At 35.0% G+C, this 26,529-nt stretch overlaps 1 protein-coding gene across 4 annotated transcripts in view; it reads right to left on the bottom strand.

Moving 5' to 3' along the window:
- Nucleotides 1-26,529, bottom strand: part of LOC127064390 (protein prickle-like) — an 87,826-nt gene that overhangs the window by 54,706 nt on the left and 6,591 nt on the right. For all 4 annotated transcript variants that reach the window (XM_050995377.1, XM_050995376.1, XM_050995378.1 and 1 more), the window contains one exon: nt 25,774-25,899. In XM_050995377.1, the coding sequence (XP_050851334.1) occupies nt 25,774-25,898 (125 nt within the window). In that variant the 5' untranslated portion in view covers nt 25,899. The remainder of the gene's footprint in view (nt 1-25,773; nt 25,900-26,529) is intronic.

Below are 26,529 nucleotides of genomic sequence, written 5' to 3'. Positions count from 1 at the left end.
AATACGTATATATATATATACACACACATACACAAAAAGTATTCCATTAGAAATTTCCCACGCAATTACTTCCCAAACTACAGCTCGTCTTGAAAAATGTTCCAAATAAAACTTATTCTGCTTCGGAAAGTGAGAGGAGGAGGAGAAGGAGGAGGAAGAGGAAGAAGGAGGACATCTTGAAGGGTGGTCACAAATCTTCTCGTACGGTGGACGTGCTTCCGAGATTTCAAGGTGAACCTTTGCTTTCTTTTACTTGACCTTGAACTACCTTGAAAGATCAAAGTGTTATGGCCAATGAATTCGTTTCGGGATGGGTTATATTACCTAAATAAAAACGTACAGTTCCGCATAAAATAAAAAAGAAAAAGAAACACACAAAAGTCACCTTGAAATCTTAGAAACATACACACGCGCGCACACACACACATATATATAAACTTTTTTTAGTTCTTTTTCATTAGAAAATTAATTTCATCGCGTTATTTAATGATTAAAAAAAAAAAAAGAAAGAAAGAAAGAAGAGTATTACTGGACTTAAAGTTAATAATCTTTAACGATTTCAATTATAAAATGTTCGTAAAACTTTACGTGCGCCACCCTATGTATTATATCCTTTAGTTGTTGCTTCTGTTACGTAGACATCGATCGTGAAAGCGAAGGGCAAAGGCGTTCGACGTATCAAGAAATATCTCCTTCCTTTCTTTCTTCCTTCCTACCTTTCTTTTTGCTTTCTTTTCTTTTTAACGTTTTTCTTATCCAATCCCAAGCGCAGTCGCATTCGCGTTCGCGAAGCAGTCGGTTAAAAAGAGGAGGATAGATATCTCGATAATCGCAAGAGATGCCTTCGCGTATCGCATTAACGACAACTCGCTTATGAGAGAGAGATAGAGAAAGAGAGAGAAACAGAAGGAGAAAAAGAGAAATATATATATATATATACTTGCTCACGGTAAATCATCGATGATATTAACCTTCTTACCAACGAGTAAATTAGATTACGTTCGCGCTTATTTTATATGAAGAAACTGAATGATCTTTCCGAACGATCTCTCGTATCAATTGGAAAGATACAAAAAGAAGATAAAAATTTATTGTAATTCCTATATGAAAACTATCGATATGAAATAACAAAAAATAATATGAGAATGATAGAATTGTTACGATTGTAGTAATAGATTATTAATTGAATCATCTAAATTGATGAAACAAGTTTTAAAGGAATAGTTATAAATTGAAAATATATTATCAAGAAATATATAAATATTTATATGCTTCATATAAGAGAGGAAGAGAGAGAGAGAGAGAGGAGACTATATAATTTTATTCAAATTATTTAATTAAATCAACACGTTTCAATAAGTTCTATATCTTATTAAAACCTTATCGTATCGGACTCATTCATTTATTTCATCTATTCAATCGGAAATGATTATATTTAAAAGATATCGAGAAAGAAAGAAAGAGAGAAAGAGAAAAAGAAGATTAAAAAAGAGACAGAGATATTAAAAGTAACCGGCCTTGATTCGTGCCAGACTCTCGTCCGATTTCATCTTCGTTATCGATAAATCATGACACTAACGAGTCGTCGTCTTAAATCTTCGAGACGATTTTCAAAGAGATAATACGATGTAATCCTTGCTTTAACGATTTTATATCACTACTAGTACTATTACTACTATTACTACTATTATTACTATGACTGCTATTACTACTCGTGGAAGATTCAGAACGGCTATATTATTATACTTAGAAGTTATGGCGAACTTTCTGAATAACCTCGTGTTTATATTAAAGACGATGACGAAAGTAAAGGACTGTCGACGAAAGGAAACACGAAGGGGAATGAGAAACAACGCCTCGTGAGATTTCGAAGGACCCTTCGTCCTTCGGGACTATGTTCTGTAGAAAGGAAAGAACGAAGGAAGGAAGAGAAAGAGAAAGAGAGAGGAAGAGGAAGAGGAAGAGGAAGAGGAAGAGAAAGAAAGAGAGAGAGAAAGGAAGGAACAGAGAGGTCTCGGAAGGAAGAAGAAGAGAAAGAATGAGAGAGAAGAACACACAGGTCTCTTCCTAACGAACTTATCGTTGAAGCTACGGAGTGGTGCTCACCATAGTGGAAGATATACGAATTTCGTCTGTACCTCGCTAATATATATATGTGTGTATCTTTCCATTTCCTACTAATACGAATAAAACTCTGACTATGTCTTTATATATGTATGTTTATGTCTATGTGTTTGTGTGTCTAAGAGAAAGAAAAAGAGACACAGAATATTCTTCGTCGTGTCAGCGAGGAAGGAAATACGAAAGGAAGGTACCGTGGAAAACTCACTTTCCGCTTCGAGTCGGTCCGTCACCCTCTCCTTGAAAGCTCGAATATTTCGTCTTTCTTCGAATTTCGTGAGGAAAAACCAACGTTAGTTCGTCTGGGATCGAAGTAAGAAAAGAAAGAAAAAATAGAGAAAAAGAGAAAGAAAGAGAGAAATTGGGCGGAAGAACCCGAGTCACGTAATAACTACTGAAATATGTGATAAAATCTTTTTTTACGTGCAAATTGGCTCCGAGAAAAGAAGATACAAAGTATTTTTCATACGAATTCGATTAATATTTTGGTGATATTAGATAAAAAAAAAAGAAAAAGAAAAAGAATAATAATCAAAAAAAAACGAAAGGAAAGTGAAAGAAAAATAATAAATAACAAAAAATAAGGAAAGAAAGAAAGAAAGAAAGAAAGAAAAGAAAAGAAAAGAAAAGCAAGAACGAAAGATAAAAAACAAAATCGACGTTTTCGAATTGAAGGTAAGAAAGATGAAAGAGACGGAGTTGAAGATCGAGGGGTAAAGGGGGGTGGAAGCGTAAAGAAAAAGTTTTTCTTGTCGCAGAAAGAAGGGGGTGCAAAAGTAGTGGGTACTCGATCTTTCCTCGCGAGAAACTACTCTTTCTACCCTTCTTCCACCACCCACACCTACCCCTTACCCCCTCACCACGATGGTCACGCTCCGTTCGTCACCCTAAAAATTACTTGGAGTAAAAAACGAGCTAGAATCGCAACAGAGACGTCTACGAAGATCGAGCCTACCAAATGGAAAGATCATTCGAAGGAAATGGCATTGGAAGATAGTAAGATCACCCTTGTTTTTCACTTCTCGCAGGATTTAAATTACGCGCCCTGATTGAACGATCGATCCACGATAACTTCGCACTGCAGATTGTCTTGTCCATCCTTTTTTTTTTTTTTTTGAAGGACCTGTATCAATTCCGAACGTTTATTATTTTCTATTTTATTAACAACACGAAAAGCATTATATTTCTGTCATTCATTACAATCATCTCAAAAAATATTCCTAACTATTTTACTACGTTATTTCTTTTTTTGTTCGCTATTTTCTTTTTTAGTTAACGAACACGACCGGGATGAAAAAATTTTCTTTCGTATATTCACATATGATTCGAAGTAACATGAAGTGCTTGATATATTACTTTGAAAAAAATAAATATATATATAAAAAAATGTGTTTTTCTATATTTTAACAAAAATCTAAGATTATAAATATCGTTACTGTAAATATTCAATCACGGAAGCTCAATCGTACTTAAAAACATAAGATAGCAAGTATATCTAATATAAAAAGAATAAAAAATGATTACGATCGTAATAAAGTTATTTGTCAATCGTCGTGCTTCAACGATTTCTCTCGTGAGTTCTCACGTAATCCGAGACGAATTTCTCGAAAGGAATGGCGTGCCGCCATTGACGGACGACCAAGCATCATAGTTACAGATGAGATCGTTCTTACCGTAAACACATAAGTTTCTCTCGTCTCTAATACAAAATTTCCACTCTGGTCTAGAGTTGCTACTGGCAAATCTTTCGTGCGTGAACAACGGATAGGATTACGTGTAACGCGGGAACCGCATTCCTAGGTATACACGTGAAATTCGATATCGTTTGCTTGAGCAAGGACGCGCGAGGGTGAAGAAGAAAAAGAAGAAAAAGAAGAAGAAAAAGAAAAGGAGAACATTGAGAAACACATAGAGAGAAAGAGAGAGAGAGAGAGAGAGAGAGAGAGAAAGAGAGAGTGGAAGTGAGAGAGGAAGAGATAGTGAACGGACATAGCAAGCCTTGAGCGACCTCGACAAACCAATGTTACTACAAGTCGATTTCCACAGACTTCTTTCTTTCGAGATATAAGATAGAAGAACTTTACATTCATCACGACCAACACCATTGAACAATTCACGTTCTCACATGTTTCAACTCGGCTCGGAGAAATAAACACCGTTGTACAAGTTTTTCTATTTTCTAAGTATTTATCTCTTAAAAAAAGATCAAGAGTGGGAGTTAGAAGAATGTTGTTAAAAAAATCTTGATCAAAGTTTAATGATAAATATTTTTTTTATCTTTCGATGCCAGTACGTAATGTATCTATCAGTTTATATCAGGTCGTTAAACAATCATATATATATATATACACACACACATATATATATGTACTAACACATCTTTTAATAAATATTTTTTAATTATTAATTATAATTTTATTTAAATTATATATATATATATATATATATATATATATATATATATATAAATTAATGTTAAAGAAAGATAAATTCTACAAAAGGAAAGATTGTTTTCTTTAATAAAAAATTTACACCTTTCTTACAATGAGATAAGAATATAGATAATCAAATTAAAAATAATAACATATCGTTTGTTTATCTAAGACAAATCGTGAGAAAATATTTTATGTTTCAACGCGAAAGGATCGAACAAAGAGGATTAGTGCGTATCGCCATCGGAAACTTGTCCTTCGTTGGGATATACGCGAACGCGTTTCTCGATAGTACACGTCGAATTTATCCCTCGATCTCGATCACTCTTCGAGGATAGATTTATCTTACGTTTTGCGTAAGTACGCATGTATATATGTACGTATATATGTATATACGTATGTGCTTACTTACGTATGCGCGTATATAGTAAATTTTTCTATAGCTGTCTGACCAATGAGACCCTTGATCACTGTCTAACATCCAGCTACCATGATTTTACTTCCCATTCATCGATAAACTACGATCCTTCTGAGAAATTTTCCATCTACTGGATGTACCTTGTGTGTGTGTGTGTGTATGTGTGTGTGTATGCTATTTATTTATTTTTTTTATTTCTTTTTTGTAATCTTTTAATTTTTTCGTAATCTACGATTATATTTATGTCGTTTTAAAATGCACAAATAATCTGTTTTTATTATAATAATATTTATATACTTTTTTATTTCTCAACATTTTAATTAAAAATATTTCGATAAGCTGCTGTGATTATTAAAAAAAAAAAAAAGAATCTGAGATATCAAAAATATTAAAAGTTAAAGAAACAAAAAGTAAAATAAATGAAACGAATTATTGAATGAATAAAATAAATGAAAAAGTAATTTCGGGATAGACTTGAAAGATAATACGACGTAAACGGAACCAATGAAATTGTCGATAAATGATACCCGCATCTTAAGATATCATAAAATTGCTTATTGATAACAGCTATAATTAAAGGATAAAAACTAAGATTAAAAAAAGAATTAAGTCGTTCGATAAATCATTGGTTTTTATAACATGAACATGAAATAAGATAAATTCGTTTAAATATATCATTTAAACTATCATTGAATCAAATTAAAATAGATATAACATCTAAGAAAAAATAAAAATAAAACTATAATCGAGTTACTTAATTCACATACATGTGTCGATATGTATATATAAAAAAAATATATATATTATATATAGATAGAGAGAAAGAGTTTATTAAAGGTAACAATATTTCATGAAATTGTTCCGTCGACGTTAACATTAATCGTTTCCGATTTGAAAAGGTCACACGTTATAAAGAAGTTTTGACGTGCGAGTTAATGAAAATCGACGTGGAATCGTCACTCGTGTCTCATTCGTTTCTCGATCGTCGCACGTAGTGAATGCAGTTTAAAGGATTTTAATCTCTACTCTCTGACGCACGCACGCTAACGTGCAGTTAACGTGAATCGAGCTTAAAGTGAAAGCAACCAACCTGTGGTAGAGAACGGGCGATTATCCGCGAACGACAAAAAATATATAAATACATACACACACAAATACACGCAAACACACATACACATTGACATAAGACGAGATGCTTTTATCTGGATGTGTGCTGTGTGCTCGTTAAAATACAGAAGAGTAGTACGTTCTCACGCCATCGGCAGAAAGTAAGTAAGTAAGTAAGTAAGTAAGTAAGTAAGTAAGAAAGAAAGCAAGTAAGTATATATCTCTTATTCGTGGGATTTCTCATCGTATGCGCGCACGCGCATAAACCTAAACGCAAATTTAAAAACTACCGCTAGATCTAGCAAAATAGTTGATGAACACCATTTAAAGCTCTTTTAAATATATATTTATCTCATAACCCAAAACTAAATTATTCACGACGTATGCTAACGGATGTTAAATTTCCGGATGTTAATCTACGCTACGAGCTTAAACGTTTACTGACAAAAGTTACCGACACGTTGAAGTTAATTTCTGTTTCTCTCTCTCTCTCTCTCTCTTTTTCTCTCTCTTCCATTTTCTTTCTCATTTCCCTCGCCATCTCTTGAGCTAACTCGTTAAAATAGCTAATTAGCTTTATCTCTATTCACTCAGACGATATTAATCTTACGAAAAACGATTGAAATTAATTCACTCGTGTATCAGATAATTCTTTACACGTCTACAATCGTCGATTAAAATTCAAGAATAATTTCCTTATTTATTTTCTAATAGTATATAAAAACGTATCATTGTTAACTTAAATTCAATTAAGTAATTTATAAGCTTCTGTAAATTGTTTCCATTAGAAAAGCGTGTTGAGAAGAAGAAATTATCTATATCATCGATTAACTTTATCGTTTTAAATCTCGATCATCCGATCGAATATTATTTACATTTCTATCGTTCGATCGACATAAAATTATTATTAATGATTTATCATTAAATAGAACGATAGAAAAATTGTATATCCTTTCAAATGTTTAATAGCTAATAACTCGATGCACGATGTCTGAACTTGTTTACGGAAGAATATAAATCGACGGAAGTCAGATAGCAAACGACGCGTGACAAAAGCCATGTTAATCCTCGATCATAACCGCCTTTAATGGCAAACGTATGTAATTTAAACCGACCAAACGATTTTTCTACTTACGAACATTAACGACCATTTCCCAATATCTGCGATTGCCACTACTACGTTATTAACGATATTTCACAATTTTCACTCCCTCGTATATGTCACCATACAAAATCGGTATATACCGTGATCCAATGGAAGAGAGAAAAGGACGAAGAGATATAATCCGCAATTTCAAGTCTAATTACAAGATTATTGGATGAAATTCGATAGTAAAAATAAAAGAAAAAAATACATACATATATACATATATATATATATATATATATATATATATATATATATATATAAAGAGAAAGAAAGAGAGAAAAAAAAGAGAGAAAGAATGACAATAAAAAAGAAAAAGAGAGAGAAAAAGAGGAAGTACTAAAAGGGGTAGGTAAATGAGTTGGAGGACCGCAAATGAGTTTGGCGATCTAACGAACGATCCCGCAGACTTCCTCGTGTATATATGTGTGTATGTGTGTGTTCGTATATGTCTCAACGAGGTTCCCAAAAAGAAAAAAGAAAAAAAAAAAAAGCGAAATTATTTCGTAACGCGGTTACGAACGCGATTCTAAAACCGTGGATATAAATCTAAAGTCGACGATACACCCAGTAAAGAGGGAAGAGATGAAAAGCAATCACAAAAAACAGAAAGAGAAAGAAGTAAACGGAGAAACAGGAATCGCTGGACGAGGGAAAAAGAGAAGGAGAGAAAGAGAAAAGCGAGAGTAGGGTATGCCTGAGAGGTGGGGAAGTGGGAGGGGGTGGTGTAAGGGAAAACGTAGAAGAACGAGTATGATATACTGCGCTAATAACCAAACCCACGCCGGCTGCGTGGCATATATCCTAACGATGTTTTAAGCTGTAATTAATTTACTGGCCAACCCCTCACCCCTTATAAGAGCAGCCCTTAGACCACAACGTGTATGTATATAGTATAGTGTAGTATCTATATATCGCTTGTGTCCGAGCAAAGGTTGTTTCGACCCCTAAAATCCCTTTAAATCGGTAATACGAGACCGGATATGCAACAACCTGCTCTTAGTAACAGGAATAATTCAAACTTTGATTTGATTATTCTCGTAAAACGTTCGAGTTAAAAAAAAAAGAAAAAAAAGAGAGAAGTCGTGTAACCTCCTACCGTGGTGATCGTCACGGTTACTTTCGTATATCTAAATAGCGATCAGCGTTCGCTTGCCGTTTCGCTGTTTCCTACTACTTTGCAAAGAACAAGGTAGTGGCACAATCGTACGAACTACGAATACATTCGTAAGTAGATATATAGATTCGTGTATACACGAATATACTGACTATCGTGGTATTAAAGGCGCGTGGGCACGACGACCAGAGAACCGACTACTTCGATCCTGATTATATAAGGAATATTTTCTCACAAAGAATTGCACGTCTCTCGCGTGGGTTACACACCTCTATTCTTATTTGAAAAAGGAAAGAAAAAAAGGCGACGACGTAAGATGGTCTTTCTTTCTCTAGATACATACATATATTCTTGAGATTCGGATATAGGAATATTTACGCTTCATTTATTTTTCTCACTGAAGAAAAATGTAATAATATAAAGAAAAATACGAATTTAAAACGCCGACAGTATTGACTTCAATAATCGGACAAAAAGTGTCATTGTAATGTTGTTAGTTTTTTCTTTTTTCTTTTTTCTTATTAAATAGCATTTATCTCCGATTTGAAGAATTTTTTTTACGAAAAGAAAAAAGAATTAGATAAATAAAAAATAAATTTAGACTTTGATGATCTCTTCTTAAGACTCTTATTTAATGCATTTAGTTCAATCTTCCATTTCCGGACTTGTTGATATTACGAGAGATAAAATTAATCTATAGTTCGTTATGTAATTATGATATATGCGTTAGTATGAACAACGTAGGAATGAATTTACAACGTGATAGGATCGTTAACGTAGAAACTGGTTCTTCGCTACGCAATCATAAGAAGAAATTTATACATCCTTTGTATAAATTATACTTTTATTATACTTTTTTTTTTGGTTTTGTTTCTAAACAAATCACGTGTTAGAAAAAGATAAGAAAGAAGAGATATAAAAATCTATATCTTCGATTTACGAGCAATTGTTTATAAAAATTGTTAAATTTCTTTTCGTTCGTTTTGATTATCTAAAATTTTTTTACTACGCATCCATAAAAAGAAATTTATCTATCCTTTGTAAAAATGGTATATATGTATCGATAAGAAGAAATTTATGTATCCTTTGTATAAATTTCACTTTAATATTTCCTTTGAATCTATCATATGTCAAAAGAAGAAAAGAAAACTACTCAAGAATCTACGTTTCTACGATTTTTCGTTCGTTTTTATCGTGCAGATTTTCTATCACATATCCATAAATAAAAAATTTATGTATTCCATAAATTACACTTTTACATTTCTTTTTAACATATCAAATGTTAAAAGAAGAAAAGAAATATTACGTAAAAATCTAAGTTTCCAAGAGTTATGAGAAATCGTTCATAAAAATTGTCAAAATTTATTTTTCTTTCCTTTTTATCTTGTAAATCCCTCTGTTCTATATGTCCATAAGTAGAAATTTATTTATCCTTCATATATACAAATCATACTTTTTATTATAATTCCTTTTGAAAGATCACACGTAAGAAGACAAAAAAGAAAAAGACGAAATTTTTTGTAAAAATTTTTGTCGAATTCTTTTTCGTTCGTTTTTATAAAAAAAAGAAATAATAATAATAATAATAATAATAATAATAATAATAATAAAATAAATAAATAAAGAATAAAAAAAAAAGGGAAAAAAAAAGAAAATTTCACTGAAAATATTTCAGACTTATATCACTGATACAATATCATGATATTATATGTGTCATATCATATCGATTAAAATATGATATTATATCATATTAAAATAATCGTAATCAATTAACATTCCTTTTGAAAATCTCAAAATAAGCCTCAGGTAAATTGTCGAAATGAAACTGTTTGTTTCTCGGGGACAGAGAAATACAACGAACGTTGCCAATTTGTCTATACCGTAGTAAGCGTTGTTTGGCTCTGACATAAAAAGCAGCAAAAGCGTAAGCGACAGAAAGAGAGAGTAAAAGGGGATGGGTGAGAAGGGGGTGAGTCGGTGGGTGGAAGGGGGTAGTCGAGAAAAGAGGCGCCGAGACGCCGAGACGCCGAGACGCGGATGCCGGGCGCCGAGTGTCCTAGACTCATCGGGACCAATGACCGCGATGTTTGTTGGACGAAATGGTAAAAGAGAAAGGAACACCATAGAACTTGGAGCTATTGAAAACACGGAAAAAGAATGCGAGCCAGTTTCTAACAGAGATATTTTCTAGCAGAGATTTTTCCAACTACGACTATGTCTATGGAACAATTCGAAAACAAAAATAAACTAATCCCTTTTGGAGGAGACAGGAAGAAAAAAAAAAAAAGAGGAAGAAAAAGAAAAAAGAGTTTCATCGCGATCTACGTGAAAAATATTCTGTTCGAAGTAAATAAGTAAATAAATTTAAGAAATAGTATATTTTTTATTTTTCTCCCCGATCGTTTCAATTATCCCGGAAATGATAATATTATAAATATAGGTAATATATATTACGGTGATGATGATGATGATATTGGAGATAGAATGTACTTACAGTAGATAAAGCAAAAGTTAATATATATTATATAATAACTTCCTCGATAAAATGATATAAAATTAACCATCTGTGTAAAGCGATCTAGGATAATAAGAATCATCCGTTATATAATATAACATAAAATTAACTCCCTTCGTACGAATATTAAGTTATTCGTTTGAAAAAAATGTCTATTTCTTCGAGAAATAGAAAGGGAAGGCAGGTGGTAAGGATCATCTATTCTTGCAATAACAACGTCCACCACGGTGTTATCCGATTAGCACGAATTCCGGTATTCCATGAGCAACTCTTGTAGTTTCTCTCTCTCTCTCTCTCTCTCTTTCTCTTTTTCTCTCTCTTTCTATCGATATCTTTCTTCGTTCTTCTCTATCTCCAAGCAAGAGCTATAGGAACGGCTTTACGATAACCTAACGAGCGACTCGTTGAGTTCAAACTCGACACTTAAAGGGTTAATGGCCTCGATGAATAGTTTCTCTGAATTTTTGTTCTTCTTTCTTTTTCTCCCTTTTTCTTTTTTATTCCTTCTCCCAATCGATCTTAATATCCATAAGGACGAAAAGGAATGTAGAAAAATAGCCGACCTTAATTTTCTTCAATCTCGATAACTATTTACGAGTTTTACGCATCGTGAGTTAGTGAGTTAGTTGATTGGCTGTCTCGTTCGTAGAATCGAAGAATCTTTCGGAAATATTGAAAGGAGGAAAAAAATAAAAAAAAGATAAGAAAAGGAGATACGAGAAAAAACGAGGAAAGAAAAAGAAGAAGAAGAAGAAGAAGAAGAAAAGAAAAAAGAAAAGAAAAAAAAGAAACGGAAGATCGGAGTGGTCCGGCAAGAGGGAAACGTTTATGACGTGGTCTGCCTCTGAGTTACGATCTCAATACTGCAATAAGTGCTCTTACCAAGGGCCATGTTTTTTTTTATCCTCCTTCGAAACGATTTCTCCCTCTCTTCGGCCTCTTATCGTAGCTTTACGCCGACATTCACCGACCGTCGTCTTCTCTTTTCCTCTCCTCTCCTCTCCCCTCCTCTTCTCTCCTTTCTTCTCCTTCTCTCCCTTCGAAGAGAAATATTATTTAATTAACGATAGAGAGAGAAAGAAAACGATAGAGGATGAGTATCTTCTCTCTCCTTGGCTCGTAAATAAAAACGACGCGGTCCGTGGGTAACCTTTGCTCCCTTCCATCCACCGACTACATCCTTCCATCCCCCTCCATCACTATTCTACCTCCCGTGGTGGTATTTTCGGTAATCATCCTTAGACGCGTCGCAAGCCCACAGGTCCCTTTTGAGCTTGACATTACTTCCGCTAGAAACGTCGTACTTTGCTCGATTAGCCTTGTGGTGAATTTAAGCTCCTCTAGACGAGTCACCGCGACCGAAACTAGTATACTCTTTCTCTCTCTCTCTCTCTCTCTCTTTCTATCTCTTTCTATCTTTATCGTTCTCCAAGAATTTCCTTCCTTTAATTGTTCTCTTCCAATAGAACACACCTCTCTCTCTCTCTCTATATATATATATATATATATATATATATATATATAATCTTTTTCTCTCTTTCTCTCTTCTCTCCCCTTTCTCTCTACGAAATATATATAACGAAGCTAGCGAACGGACTCAGCCGCGAGTAAGAAACCGGGACTCGAACGACTCCGGAAAGTAATCTGCCTAATTACCCAGCAAGAGATTCATTCCGGCTGGAGAATCGGAGGGTAGCCGAAGAGTCGTAAAACGACGAGGACTTCGTTTCGCTATCTCGCCTATATCCTCTTCTTCTACTACTTCTTCTTCTTCTTCTTCTTCTTCTTCTTCAACGTCTCCGATTTTCAGAGAAGACTTCTCACGAGACTTCAAAAGAGAACCCTTCTCTCTCACTTTCTTTCTCTCTCTCTCTCTCTCTCTCTCTCTCTCTCTTTCTCTTTCTCTTGTTCACTTTAAAACGAACGAAATTCTTTGGACGAAAGGGAAATACCCCAGCCCTTTACCATTTCTTGCTACATTCAGGCTAACTTAAGGACACTTAAGTCCTCCACGCGGAATCTCATTTAACACTTCGACCTTCACGAATTTTCCCCTTCCTTCCTTCCTTCTTCCTTCATTCGTTCCTTCGTTCGTTCATCCTCCTATCACCCTTCCTCTCTCCTTCCTTCTTTCTTTTCTTTCTTTTTCGTCTTTTACTGTTTCACCATTTCATTTCCAAATCTTATATTTCTCTCTCTCTTTTTTTTTTTCTTTTCTTTAAAACGACACATACAATTCGAGACTCGAAGAATTCGACGAAACTAATACCGACGACATATGAATGTCATTCATATCTCGAATTATATTCCGTAGAAAATGTTGTCCTACGGGAATGAGCAAGGACGATGATCCGGCAATATGCCGGAGAGAGCACGGAAGGGTCAACGACGGCATTTGATTCGCTTAATTTCGGTGTCCGATAAGAACCTTCATTAAAAGACAGAGAGAGAGAGAGAGAGAGAGAAAGAGAGAGGGAGAGCCCACCATCAGTTTGCGACTCCACTTGGTGAAATTTTCATGAGGCACCTTTTACGAACCGAACATTCTTATAAACTTGGTAATTAACGAATCCCGAAAAGCATGAATAACTTAATGGGGTTATAATGATAAGAACGTACCCACGATTTCTTATCCTAATATTCTCTCTCTCTCTCTTTCTCTCCCTCTCTCTCTCTCTCTCTCCCTCTCTCTCTCTTTTTTTTTTCTTTATTTCTTTCCTCGTTTTTTTTCTACGGAAATAAAATCAAAGCAAAACCAAAACCCGTTTGCCATAAAGCACTCGGTTATGATCCACCCATCGTATTATCCAGACAATGTTACCTTCGATCAGGAACATATTCAGTATTCGTTCTTGAATAAGTACACGTCTCAGTGAATTTACGTCAATATCAACCTTAACCCGCTTTTCTTCTTCTTTCTTTCTCTCTCTCTCTCTCTCTCTCTCTCTCTCTCTCTCTCTCTCTCTCTCTCTTTACTCTTTACTCTTTTTGAAAACAACATTTACTATACTTAAAATATTCGACTTATTGGATGTGTCATTAATCCACAAACCTGTTATGCTTCGGGTACACCTCATATACATTATTTATAAAAGAAGATATAAAACGTTCAAGAGAGAAACAGGGAGAGAAAAGGAGAGATAGAAAGAGAGAGAAAAGACTCAAGTGAATTCCCTTTACGCGAATCAAAAGGGTCTCGAAATGGTTACGAAAATGAAAAGTTAAGTGAGAACCGCTTATTACTTACGAACGTTCCATCTCACCAACGATAATTAACCAACATAATAGCCTTTTCCAATTAATTTTAAGTACATTTTTTAATACGATACCAACAAAAAGCCATAGCAACGAGTGGACACTGTCCTTCGCTTTTATGTTTCCCCAAGCCCAACTACCTTCTCTCCCACCTCATCATATCTTCTCTTCATTTCTCCCGCGCGTTTGCTTTTTTTTTCTTTTCTTTTCTTTGATTCTTTTTTCTTTCTCTTCTACTTCTTCTTCTTATTCTCCAAGAAGAAGAAGAAAAAGAAGAAGAAGACTACGAGTTACCATGAGACGAGGAGAAAATATTCATAATGTCGGATTAAGAGTAAAAGTACCCTCGGGTAGAAAAGCTCGAATAGCCAAACTAATCAAGAGTCCATCCCTCCCTCTCTCTACCTCTCTCTCTTTCTCCTCCTCCTTACACCCCACTCTCCTCTAATTCTCACCCTCGTGTTTCTTCACTTTCCAGGATTGTGAGACTACAAGGAGCTCTGTCTATGTGAGCAGCAAGTGCCGACTCTTTTGCCTCGATTCTTCTTATTACGAACTTGTCTGAGCATTAACCGCCATCTCTCCTTCGACCCAACGCATTCTTTTCACTGTTTTTATATTCTTTGTTTTTCCTCCTTCGACTTTGTTTCTCTGACAACGACTATTTCGTCGATTCGTATAATATCGTGTTATATGCTATTCTTTGTTGTAACGTGATAACAAAATGTTAAGATATTGTTATACAAAATTTGTTTAATATTATTTTTTTATAGAGTAGATACACAAGCTGAATTATCGTTTAGAGTTATAGTATATATATATATATAAATTTTTTGTAAATATATATATATATATTTGTAATTAAAAATGTGCTGATATCGAAAAAAAAGTAATTACAAATAATATATAATACATTATATAAAACAAAATACTATACGTATATATCATAATACGTAATCTATCATTATATTATAACATGTATCCATTAAGAAAAATCAAAAAAAAAGAGAAAAGTAATAATTATTCCACTCTAAACGATCAATCACGATTTTTTAATCGACCTATTTATAATTCTTCACAAAAAAACATACGTTCCGTCATCGAAAAAAATATGGACATTAATCGACGATTTAAAATAAAAAAAAAATAAAAATAAAAAAGAAAATAATTGAAATAAAAAAAAAAAGAAAATGGGCGGAATACGACACGAAAAAAATCATATCTATGTCGTATTAAATGGCCGGAATAGTTATCGGAAAATTCCAAATGACCGTCACATAACATATATATAATATATGTATGCATACGTGCGTATGTGTATATCTGTTTATGTACATACGTCTGTAAACATCTACGTACTTACGTTTTATTCGCTTATCGTTCACATATCGATTCGATCTCGATGCGGTAGTGGGCTAACGTTGCATTAAAACGATGAGTCTGCGGGGACACGCAAAACGCACCAGCACGACACGAAACGGCACGCGTGCAAGCACGCGTTTGCAACAGATAGTCCGAGTTAAAGCCTACCCAGACACATTAGTCAATGTGTCGAAGGCTTAGAGTAGTACTAACGATCTACCCTACCGAGAAATCTTCATATTGGATCTACGAATTTAGTTCTTTTTTTCTTTTTCTTGTTTTTTCTTTTTCTTCTTTTCGCTTTCCCTCTCATGCCTTTTTCTTTTTTATCCTGTTTCGTTTTCTTCTTTTTTCTGTTTTTATTCTGCCTTTTTTTTTTCATTTTTTGTTTTCTCTTATCTACACGTTCAAAGACTAATGGACTAGCGATAACAATTACGAAAGTCGATGTCCGATAAGAACGTCCTGTTTAAAGTTCGAACTTTATTATTTTATTATTTGTTAAGTAAAAAATGTGACAAATTGATTTCATTGATAAAGACGTACGGATCCTCTATAATTGATTTGTTAACAAATATAGGTTTGAAATTCATAATATATAATTACTACTACGTGACATAAGAATAGATTAGAGACCATCGTTCGAGTAAATGATCGTCATCGTTATTCTCATTCATCTCTTTCGCTTAATAAATTAATGATACTATCTTCTTGCTAACGTAATGAAAAAGAAAACTACTTTACCAACCCACTCTCATTTACAAATGAATAATTATAAAGTTCGTAATTATGAATAATATTCTTTTAAAATTCAGTTCGTAATAAAAAGAACCAGAAAAAAAGATCTTTCGACTTTATTTTTAGAAATACATTAACGAGACTATTTAACCAGTCGGCCATTAATCAGGCTTTCATCAAATATCCGTCTCGAATTACTCTGTCCAATTCGTTTTCTTTCATGCGACGAAATCGATCATCGTCCTACGTCCAAAAGTGGATAAATTTATGAAGCGAATGGAAGCCAATCTTATAAGCAAACAGAGCAATCCAAGAGAAGTACTTACTCGCAGATCGGATTTCATCGTTGAAGTTGCACTTACGTCAGAGTTAAGTGCATTAAACCATCTGAATTATATATAATATTTCCGAAAATATATAATTTTTTTCTCCATTTAATAATTTTTTGTTTCTTCCTGCAATCTCGTAAATTCACCCAAATTGCTCACGAAAATAAATTTTTATATCCAAGAACATACAAATGTTTTCATATTTACTCGATTTGTTTTCTTTGAACGTATTTTTATTTTTATGACGGAAGAAAGAGATAGAGAGAGAGAGAGAAAAAAGGTTATTGCCTCACGTGATTTCGTAATGACATGTACTCAAACTCTTCGTCGATGGTAAATGAAGTTACCAAACGAGATGAAATAACGACGTCCGAAGAGACACATAAAAGGCTTCTGATTCCATATAAAGAACGGACCCATAGGTAGAAAATGTCTAGAAGATTGATCAACTTTTGAACACGCTACTTGGTTTTCTCATTATTATTTCTCGTCGATAAAAATGCTGGCTTAGAAATCGGTCGAACGAGATAAGAACGTTAATCCAAGATGATTAAACGGGGAGATAATATTTTTATTCGAAAGGAAATGCTTAATACGGATTTGAAGGCAACAAGCGTTGGAATAAATTAATAAATCGTTAAAGGAACAATCGAAAGATATAATGTTCTCTTAATAGGTATAATAAAAAAGATAAAACGAAAAATTAAAACGAACGATTAATGTACTCTTTTATCAAGATGAAACTTTCAAACGTTCTTAATCGTCAACATTAATCCGTCTTCTACGATAATATAACGGGTTAAAATGATCCCCGCACGTCGAGAAAACTTCTTTCTAGTCGGGATAAAGTTCGTCAAGAAACAAAAAGAAAAAAAGAAAAGCAAAGGATAGAAAAAGAAGATTAAAAAAATCGAGAGAAAAAACCGCATCGCAAAGGGTGCAAAAAAAATGAGCGACGTTAGAAAAGGAGTCGAGAAAAAAGGAGAAGGAAATAAAAAAAAAGAAAAAAAGAAACGGAGAAAGAAAAAGAAAAGAAAAGAAAGAAAGAAAGAATATACGCAGGTTTGACGAATAAACGACACATTTTACACGTGTCCTACGTGTATTCTCGATACATACGCCGTATAAATACAGTAAAATTTTTGTGGGCCACCGCACGTGCGACATGCACGACGTTTACGATGCCAAAATGCAGGCGATATTTCGTGGTGACGAGATGGAGAGTTGGAAGAGAAGAGGATGAAAAGCGACATAGGTGTTGGGTGTGGAAAGGAGAGGGACAGAGAGGGATGTAGCGAAGTGAGGAGAGAAGAGAGGATGAGAGGAGGAAGAAGAGGAGGAGGAGTGATTTCGGTGTTGGAGAAAAACGCAATGGATGCTCGTCCATTCGGGAATCGAATGCTCTCGCGGTTAATAGGCAGATTTATAGAGTTTTTTTCCTTCTTTTTTCTGTTTTTTTTTCTTTTTTTTTTTTTTTTTGCAAAGTTTATCCTATTGCAAGGGATAGCGAGGAGGAGTTTGGGTTGTGTAAACGTATGTATTTTGTATACGTGTGCGTATATGTATTTACATGTGTGTGTGTGTGTGTGTGGTCTTACGAGGCGTTGTTTACGCGGCCGCGTACCTCGCCGGTCGTTTGTCAAGCGTTAAACACTGGTCACCCTCGAACACGCCATCCTCCTCAACCATTTTGCAACACCCCTATGCCTCGCGGGCGATAGCGCGCTTCTCTTGATTAACGAGACACCCCATATATATATCCGTGAGAGGGTGAACAGGCCCATTCCATATAGGGGATATCGCATTGTTGCATTCGTGCTTTACTGCATATTGCGTACATTGCCGATCGCTTTCAACTATTCGAACGTGATCATTCGCGTTTCTGTTTTGAGACAGAGATCAAAATTGATGTTTCTTTTTTTTGGTACATTTTTTGTTTTCTCCTCCTCCTACTCGTCGTTTGTTAATGCAATTACAACGTGTCGTTTGTATTTCGTATGAATTATTTTAATTACGCGAGTAAGTGGACGATGTTCTTTTACTTTTTTTTTTGTTTTACTTACGAATTCATTTGATATCTCTTTTTGAAATATATGTTCGTGCGTGCGTGTGTGTGTGTGTGTATCTAATCGTATGTATATAAAAAAAAGAAAAAGAAAAAATTTCTCCCTTACATCTTCTATAGTTATGACTTATGATAACATATGACACGGTAGTTGACGTCATTTATTTACACTAAACTGGAACACACAAGATAATCGTTAACGTTTAATCTTTTGCTATTACAAACACCATTAAGCTTTTAAAATACACATATGTAACTGATTCATTAATCAGTACAATTAAAACCGATTAAACGTACGCACGCTGATTACTATAAATCCATTCTATCGACTTATCTATTTATATTGATTAACAACTATCATGAAATGTTTGCGAGGAGCATATTGCTACGAATACGATCCAATATCTTCGAAACCTTGAGCGATAATGGATGGTATAAGATGAGAAACACCGAGGCAAACAGAACTCAACGGACAAAAGTGAGCCCTCTCGTCATTAATGTCACGTACGGACTATTCTACGACGTTAGTTTCTCACCACCATCCTCATCCACTATGTGATTAGAGATGTGCTTTATTAGGTCCAAAGTTATCCCGTTAGTCCGTAGTGTTAATGCGCGGAGAACGTCAGAGGAAAGGAGACGAAGGTGGAAGATTCTATGTGTACCGTTAATCTGCAACGTTTCTGAGTCTACATCTTACATCTCTTTCTTTCTCTTTCTCTTTCTTTCTTCCTCTCTCTCGTACTCTTTGTATAGATATCTTTTCATTGATCAGAAGACCCTCCCTTTATCTCGCTCACTCTCTCTTTCTCTCTCCGTTTCTCCGCCCGACTTTATCACAAAAGGTAAATCCGAAGAAAACTTCGAAGAAATGCGAGCGAGGTTTTAAGATAGAATAAAAAAAAAAAAGAAAGAAAGAAAGTAAGGAAGATTAAAATCTAAGGAAGATTAAAAATCGATAATTATCGTCGGCATTGGTATACGATAGTTGGATAGTTAAAATCGTACGATCTCGATCCTCCGTTCTTAACAGTCAAACCGAAAGAAAGAAATTATTTTCGAGGAGATAGAAAAATCTCGTTAAAAGATAATATTCCAAGAACAATTAAAATCCATTTTAATTAACGCGAACTAGTTTGATTTTTCTCGTTTCACGAGATATCGAGAGAAATCACGCATGATGTATCCGTTTATACTTGAATCCTCTTTAACCGACAAAACAGGATAGAAAATATCTCGGATCGCGTTTGACGAGTTGACGGAACGTTAACAATGGCGGAAACATGTCGATGAAAGAAAATTCTCTGTTAAAGAGGTAAATGCGAGTAAAGTCTGATGGAAGATTCCAGGGAGACAAGATTTCTTTCTCTTGATCCCTACCCTACCTTCCTCTCTCTCTCTCTCTCTTTATATCTCTATCCCTTCTTCTTTTGGAATTAAAAAGGAGCAGAGAGAGAGAGAGAGAGAGAAAGAGAAAGAAAAAAAGAGAGAAAAAGAAAAGAGGCGGCACTAGGAGACCAACTTCCTACCACACATCGAATCGAATACACTCGATTCGTACGATTAAATGTTCGGAGACGAATGTGAACGTACCTAATTAGCGGCTTTCTCGAAGGAGCGCCGGTCATGCGGTAAGCTGTAAAAGGCGGGCACGAGAAACGAATCCAAAAAGAGAGGGAGAGAAGAAAAGAGAGGGAGGAAGGGAGAAAGGGAGAGAGAGAGAGAGAGAGAGAGAGAGAGAAAGAGAGAGAACGCAAGAATCGACCCAAGTCGGTAGGAAAAAGTTGCCGGATTCGTTGCCATAAAAATCGTTTCAAGATAAGGGCGACTTTCTGAAACGACGAAAATATTTCTGATATGTTGGACCATCGAATATTTCTCCCTTTTTCTCTCTCTCTCTCTCTCTCTCTCTCTTTTCTTTTTTCGATCTGTATACTCTACATAGTTGGTGAATTGTGAAAATGTTTAAATTACTAATCGTTCGGGTTTACTTACTTCCGCATATCGGAGACAGTAATTTTGTCTGTCCGAAAGAAGTTTTTCTCTTTGTTTTTCCTTCTTTTTCTTTTCTTTTCTTTTTTTGGAATAGTGCAGATCGCAGTTGGGTAATTTCAGACTTTAAAATATGGGAAAAATATATTCCGTACGTGTATATCTACGCTGTTACGTTATTTAGATTGTAAGAGATTATAAATTGTCGTTTTAATGTAAAAAGGAAACAACTAATGAGATCCATAAAAATAATAACGACTCGAAAATACGTGAAATCGTGTCGGACATATAAAGGGACATATAAATCGAATATATACAGGGTGACATATTTGGTTTTATGTTAGATCAATAAATGCAATTATCTTCTCGAATATTTGTTATTCGAAAAATATGTCGAACGAAATTTCTTTTTGATCTTTGAACAATGTTAGTTAAAAAAAGTCACCTTGTTGAAATTAATACATCTCCTAAATAAATATTTTTTCAAGTAAATAGATTAATACCGTTTTAAAGAGTGACCAAGATGAAACCGATTAATTGAAAATTACGATCCTTTAAAAAAAAAAAAAAGAAAAAAAATAAGAATAAAAATTATATTAAATTATTTTCACGTCGAAATAAAACAAGTTCAGTTTTTTAATAGTAAAAAATTTATCGTGTAAGTTCGAGAAAATTACATTCATAGATTAAAACGTCACCCTGTATACGAGCGAACTTGCTTTTCTTGTTTTTAAATTCCAAATATGTCACCGCAATATGTACTACCCACATAATCATGTTTTAACGACCTTGATTTAGCGAGTGAGCAAATACACATGTACTATATAATAATGCAAAAGATCGACTCACTCTATAGACACGTTCGCTTTTAATTATACGCAACTCAAATTCGAGATATTCTTATCCGGAGATCTCTATATACTTTTATTCTTCAAACAATATTCCAAAGTCGTAAAACAGAACCTGCCGCTTATCTGCAGGATGATCGATAAGCTATCAGAAAATTACGTTTAGTCGATTCGATCGGTTCGAAGAAGGTTGTTTATTACAAGAGATATAGTGACTTACCGAACCAGACACTCTAGCTTGCAACACAGAAACTACGAAGTCTGAGAACACTACTTCTTCTTCTTCTCTTGATCATCATCATGATCATCATCATCATCATCATCATCATCATCATCATCATCATCATCATCATCATCATCATCATCATGATGATGATGATCCTCCTCTTCTTCTATATCTTGCCTTTGTTAAGAAACCTATGATTTACTACACGCCGTTCTCCCAATGTAAATGTTTATACGCTTCTTGCCAAGGCAAGTTTTAAGTAGTCGTTAAATCTAGTTAACTATCAGGCCTCCTTCTCAAACGGAATTCGTTCTAACGATGAGATTTAATCCGAAACACACCTCATATAGTTCTGAGAGTAACTTCAGAGAGAACGTCTTTTTAACTAGACGCATAATACGAAAGTTAGAAACCAAACAAGAATTTGTGTTCTAGGATAAAAAGGAAAAGTTAAAAAAGAAATGAGAGAGTCCAAATGAGAGAATACGATGGAACGTAGCCAGAGATCGTAGCCATCTTGTGATGTTCAAAAGGTCTCCAAGTTTTTGTCGAAGCCCTACGAAAGCCATCGCAGAGCCACCGTTGAACCACATTCTTTTCCCTTACCGCTTTTCCTTTCCCCTACCCCTTTCCTTAGATAACCTTGAACAAGCTCACGTAGAAGAAGAACATCGAAAATAATTGATGCAATTCCTCGAACATGTTCCTACTCGCCGTTAAACGACATATTAAACATTCCAATAAAATAAGCTTCGAGTACTGGTATAATCCAACGAATGATTATTATACACCGCGACCGAATAAAACGATTATGCTAAACAAAAAGTCTGTTAATACTTACGTACTCGTCTAATGGACTAACCAATGACCGCTTAAATTTACAATGTCATTTCAATCGGTTTTCATGTAATACAAGCCCGCACAGAAGTGTTTAATGACATTTTATATCCTCATTCCAAATTCATCCACCATGTTTAATAAAACCGCCGAGGACTCGCTAAAAACTGGTTTACTATTCCAACGATCTAGTCCGATTTAGTTAACGAACGTATTTTGGTACAAATCGGTTTTGATGGTTCTTGCATGTTGAAGAAACTAGTATTAAACTTGGGATGGGGAAAACATGTAAACGTTCGGTAAGACCGACGTCAAGCCGATTCCCGGAGGCTTTTGTAAGTGTTGCTTCAACACCATCATCATCGTTGAGAGAGAGAGAGAGAGAGAGAGAGAGAGACCGGAAATGCTACCTACCATCGCGAGAACGACCAAGCCAGTCGATGAAACAACGCAGCGGGTCTCTGCGGAATGTCTATTACGGGATACATCTACCTCTCTCTCTCCCCCTCCTCTCCTTCTCTCTCTCTCGTTCTCTCTCTTTCTATATCTATCCATCTATCTCTTTCTATCTGTCTCTCTCTCTTTATTTCTCTTTCTCTCTCCTTCTTTCTCTGGTTATATCTTCGATAATTACGCTCTTCGAACGTCGCCGAGACGTTACTTCGAGAGCCAACGAGCGTAACAAGATGAATTGACGTTTGAATTACGAGACGAGCGTGCAGACACTTGGCGACTAATACGTTCGACTCCGCAAGGTGCACGATCCAATTATTACCCTCTGAGTTCTACGTTTGAGTATCGGATTATCCAATTTTATCTTCTAATCGTCTGCTTATGGGATATTATGTTCGAAATTCTTGAGAATCTAGTTTCTTGATTTTTCTTTGAAATAAATATATATCTAATAAATTCTAAGTACATAAGTGGGTTCGAATTTTAAACCGAACCACGTAGAAAATTGCCAGGTGTTACATGTTCGAATTGATCACTATTAAATTCCTGATAGGTATATTAAATCGTTTGGTAACGAATACGAGAATTTATCGAATTTGTCAAATTCTAATTTCGTTACGTGCTCGTACAAAACGATCAAAGCTCTAATTTAATAAACACACGCGTTACACATTAATAAATTCTATTATATACCTCGCACAAAATTTATGCTTTAGGTCAGCACGTATTGAAGAGGGGAAAAAGGAAGAAACAAAAAGAAAAAGATAATCTCGCCTGTAAGATAAAATATCTGAAAATAAATCTTCATTAATCTTAACGATGTAAACGGTAGAGATCGGACAGAAGAAAAAAAAAAGACAGAAAAAAATAAATAAGACACTCCCAGCGATCACGGTTAAAAAATACAAGCGTTCTCTTCCAACCCTGAAGAATTTCTTTTTTTTTTCATTTTCGAACACACAACGACGAGGGTTCGAGGATCGAAAGGGAGAAGATACATTACGAAAATAATGGCGTATGAACAAAGTTCGGAGCGTTTCGTGAACACGATCGAGGAGGCAGCAGCTTACGAGGCAACATGATAGGGAGGTTCGGTATGTTAATTACAGAGCAACGTGCGTCTCTCTCTCTCTTTCTCTCTCTCTTACTCTAACTCTCCCTATATGCGTTTCCAACCTCCTTCTCTCCCTCTCTCTCTTTCTTTTTCTCTCCCTCGTTGGTTCGTCGGTTGCCAGACGATTCGTCTTGGAACGGCCCATTGCGCTGTTCTCGTTGCACGCAGAGTTCGCGTGAGACCGACGAGTCGACCCTACGACCCGAAGCCGAGAAACGCTTCGTTTTGCCCTCTTTCGACTTTGCCTCCTTGTCTTCTTCATCTCCCTTTCTCTCTCTCTCTCTCTCTCTCTCTCTCTCTCTCTCTCTGAGCTTCTACTTTACCTCGTTCACCGACGATATCTCTCACAAGAGAGGTGCGTTCGTTCGTTCGTTCGTTCGTTCGTTCGTTCGTTCGTTCGTTCGTTGGTTCGTTCGTTCGTTCGTCCGTTCATTCGTCCGAGAGAGAGAGAGAGAGAGATAGAACGAGATCGAAGAAATCGGTAGACAATTCATGGCTCATGTTCAAGCATGGCTCATGCGCCTGGTTATCAAAGTTAGTGTCTGTGTTAGTTACGTATTGCTAGTCTTAGCCAGGCTTACCGAGCCTACTGTTACCATCACCTTCCCTTCTAATCGTGGCTCTGATCCTCTCCCTCCGGATGCAGCGGCCACGTTCAAGGAAAAATCAAGGTCGTTCTTGGGAGATAAACGCACGTTTGCTCAAACCCTCCCTCCCCCTCTCTCTCTCTCTTTCTCTCTCTCAAGATCGGTTAACATTTTTCACGGTACGAAACTAATCGAGTCTATTAAAATTGTGCACCTGACCGACGTTATATCGTTTAACGATCACTGCTAAACATTTTTTTTTTTTTTTAACGTATCATACGATCCATAAATCCTTTTTTACGAGATTTCTATCATTATCTTACGTCTTTTCGAAAGATTCGATTCGGTCGAGATAATATCGATATCTACCAATATACTCCATACCAATATTTCCACATCTCTTGTTCTATTTTTGTTTCCATTAAAATAATTGGATACTCGGTGAGAACAAAAAATTTGTATCGAGGTATCGAAATTTGATCGATAGAAAATGATCTCGATATATACGGACATCCTTTTGGAATTGAATAGATCCTTTTTTAAATATATACGTGTACATAAATATATACATAGGTATAAAGAAAAATTCATTTACTATATATTTAAAATACTTCGTTCAATGTAAATAAAAAAAGATCATTAAATATTAAATTTCGGAAAGTATTCAAATATTTTAACGATTCGTTTCACGTATATTTTAACTGAACGAAGAAGAAAAAAAGAAGAAGGAGAAGAAGAAGAAGAAGAATAAGAGGAAGAAATATTCGCTCAGAATAAACAGAAAGCATCCGTAGTATCCTACGCGAGAGAGCATTCAATGTTAAAGAGGAAACACGGTTGCTCTTGGCGTCGTGACAGCGCAGAATCACATGTTGCAGAACTTGTTCGTGATATACAGCAGCGCGGTAAGAGTAAAAGTAGACAAGACGGAAGCCTCAAAGGCGGAGAATCCGCCCTTTTCACTCACCCTTAACGTGTTAGTTCAGTTTCCGCAAACTATTCAATGCAATAATATTCAAACGAATGTACGTACGCGTAGGTATGTAAAATAGAAAAAAAAAAGAAAATACTACGTAATTATAATAACAATCAATTTATATTTGCGCTCACCTCCAAAAGTGTGGAACATAACCGGCCGGACATAATTCTCGACACTGACCACACGGTGCACCTTGATAAACGGCATTGTTCGACGAGTAACCACTTGAAGGGCTGTCCTGTCCCTGTGACAACATTCTGGATAAAAAAAAAGGAAAAAAAAAAGAAAAATTAGTTTCACAAATCGAAATTGTAAAACCGTTCAAAAAATTATATGTTCGAGTAATTTTCGATTCAAATTATTCGTATAATTTAAAACATTCCAATTTCACAATCAAGTAGCCATACCGATTAGATCACTACGGTGACATATAAGTCGTATATCATACGTTTAAAGATAATATTACACTATGCAGATAATTACAACGACGCAAAAAAGAAGAAGCAAGAACATTCGATATTTTCTTACTTTTGAATTATATAATTTTTATTATCATCGATAAAATGACTAAAAATAGAATGTCTGTTCAAACAATTGAATTCGTACCAATACTTATTGTAATTAATAAAACTTTCTTTTAATACGATAGTGGTCTATGACATATTTCTATTAAACTTTGTTCTATCATTTCTTTTTCTATCGAGTATTCAAGATTGATGTCATTATTTTGACCTTGGATAGCCGTTTGAAGATCACATTAAAATCACGTTCGTATCTTTTACTGGGAATTATATATTTTTATTGTACATTGTATATCATCAACCCAGAAACATATTCAAAACATTATTAATTGGTATCTTTAACACAAATCATTATGAGATATTTCG

The sequence above is a fragment of the Vespula vulgaris genome, chromosome 6, assembly GCF_905475345.1.
Source record: "Vespula vulgaris chromosome 6, iyVesVulg1.1, whole genome shotgun sequence".
NCBI lineage: Eukaryota > Metazoa > Arthropoda > Insecta > Hymenoptera > Vespidae > Vespula > Vespula vulgaris.
Note: the sequence above shows the minus strand (reverse complement) of the source record. Positions and strands in the feature narration are given on the sequence as shown.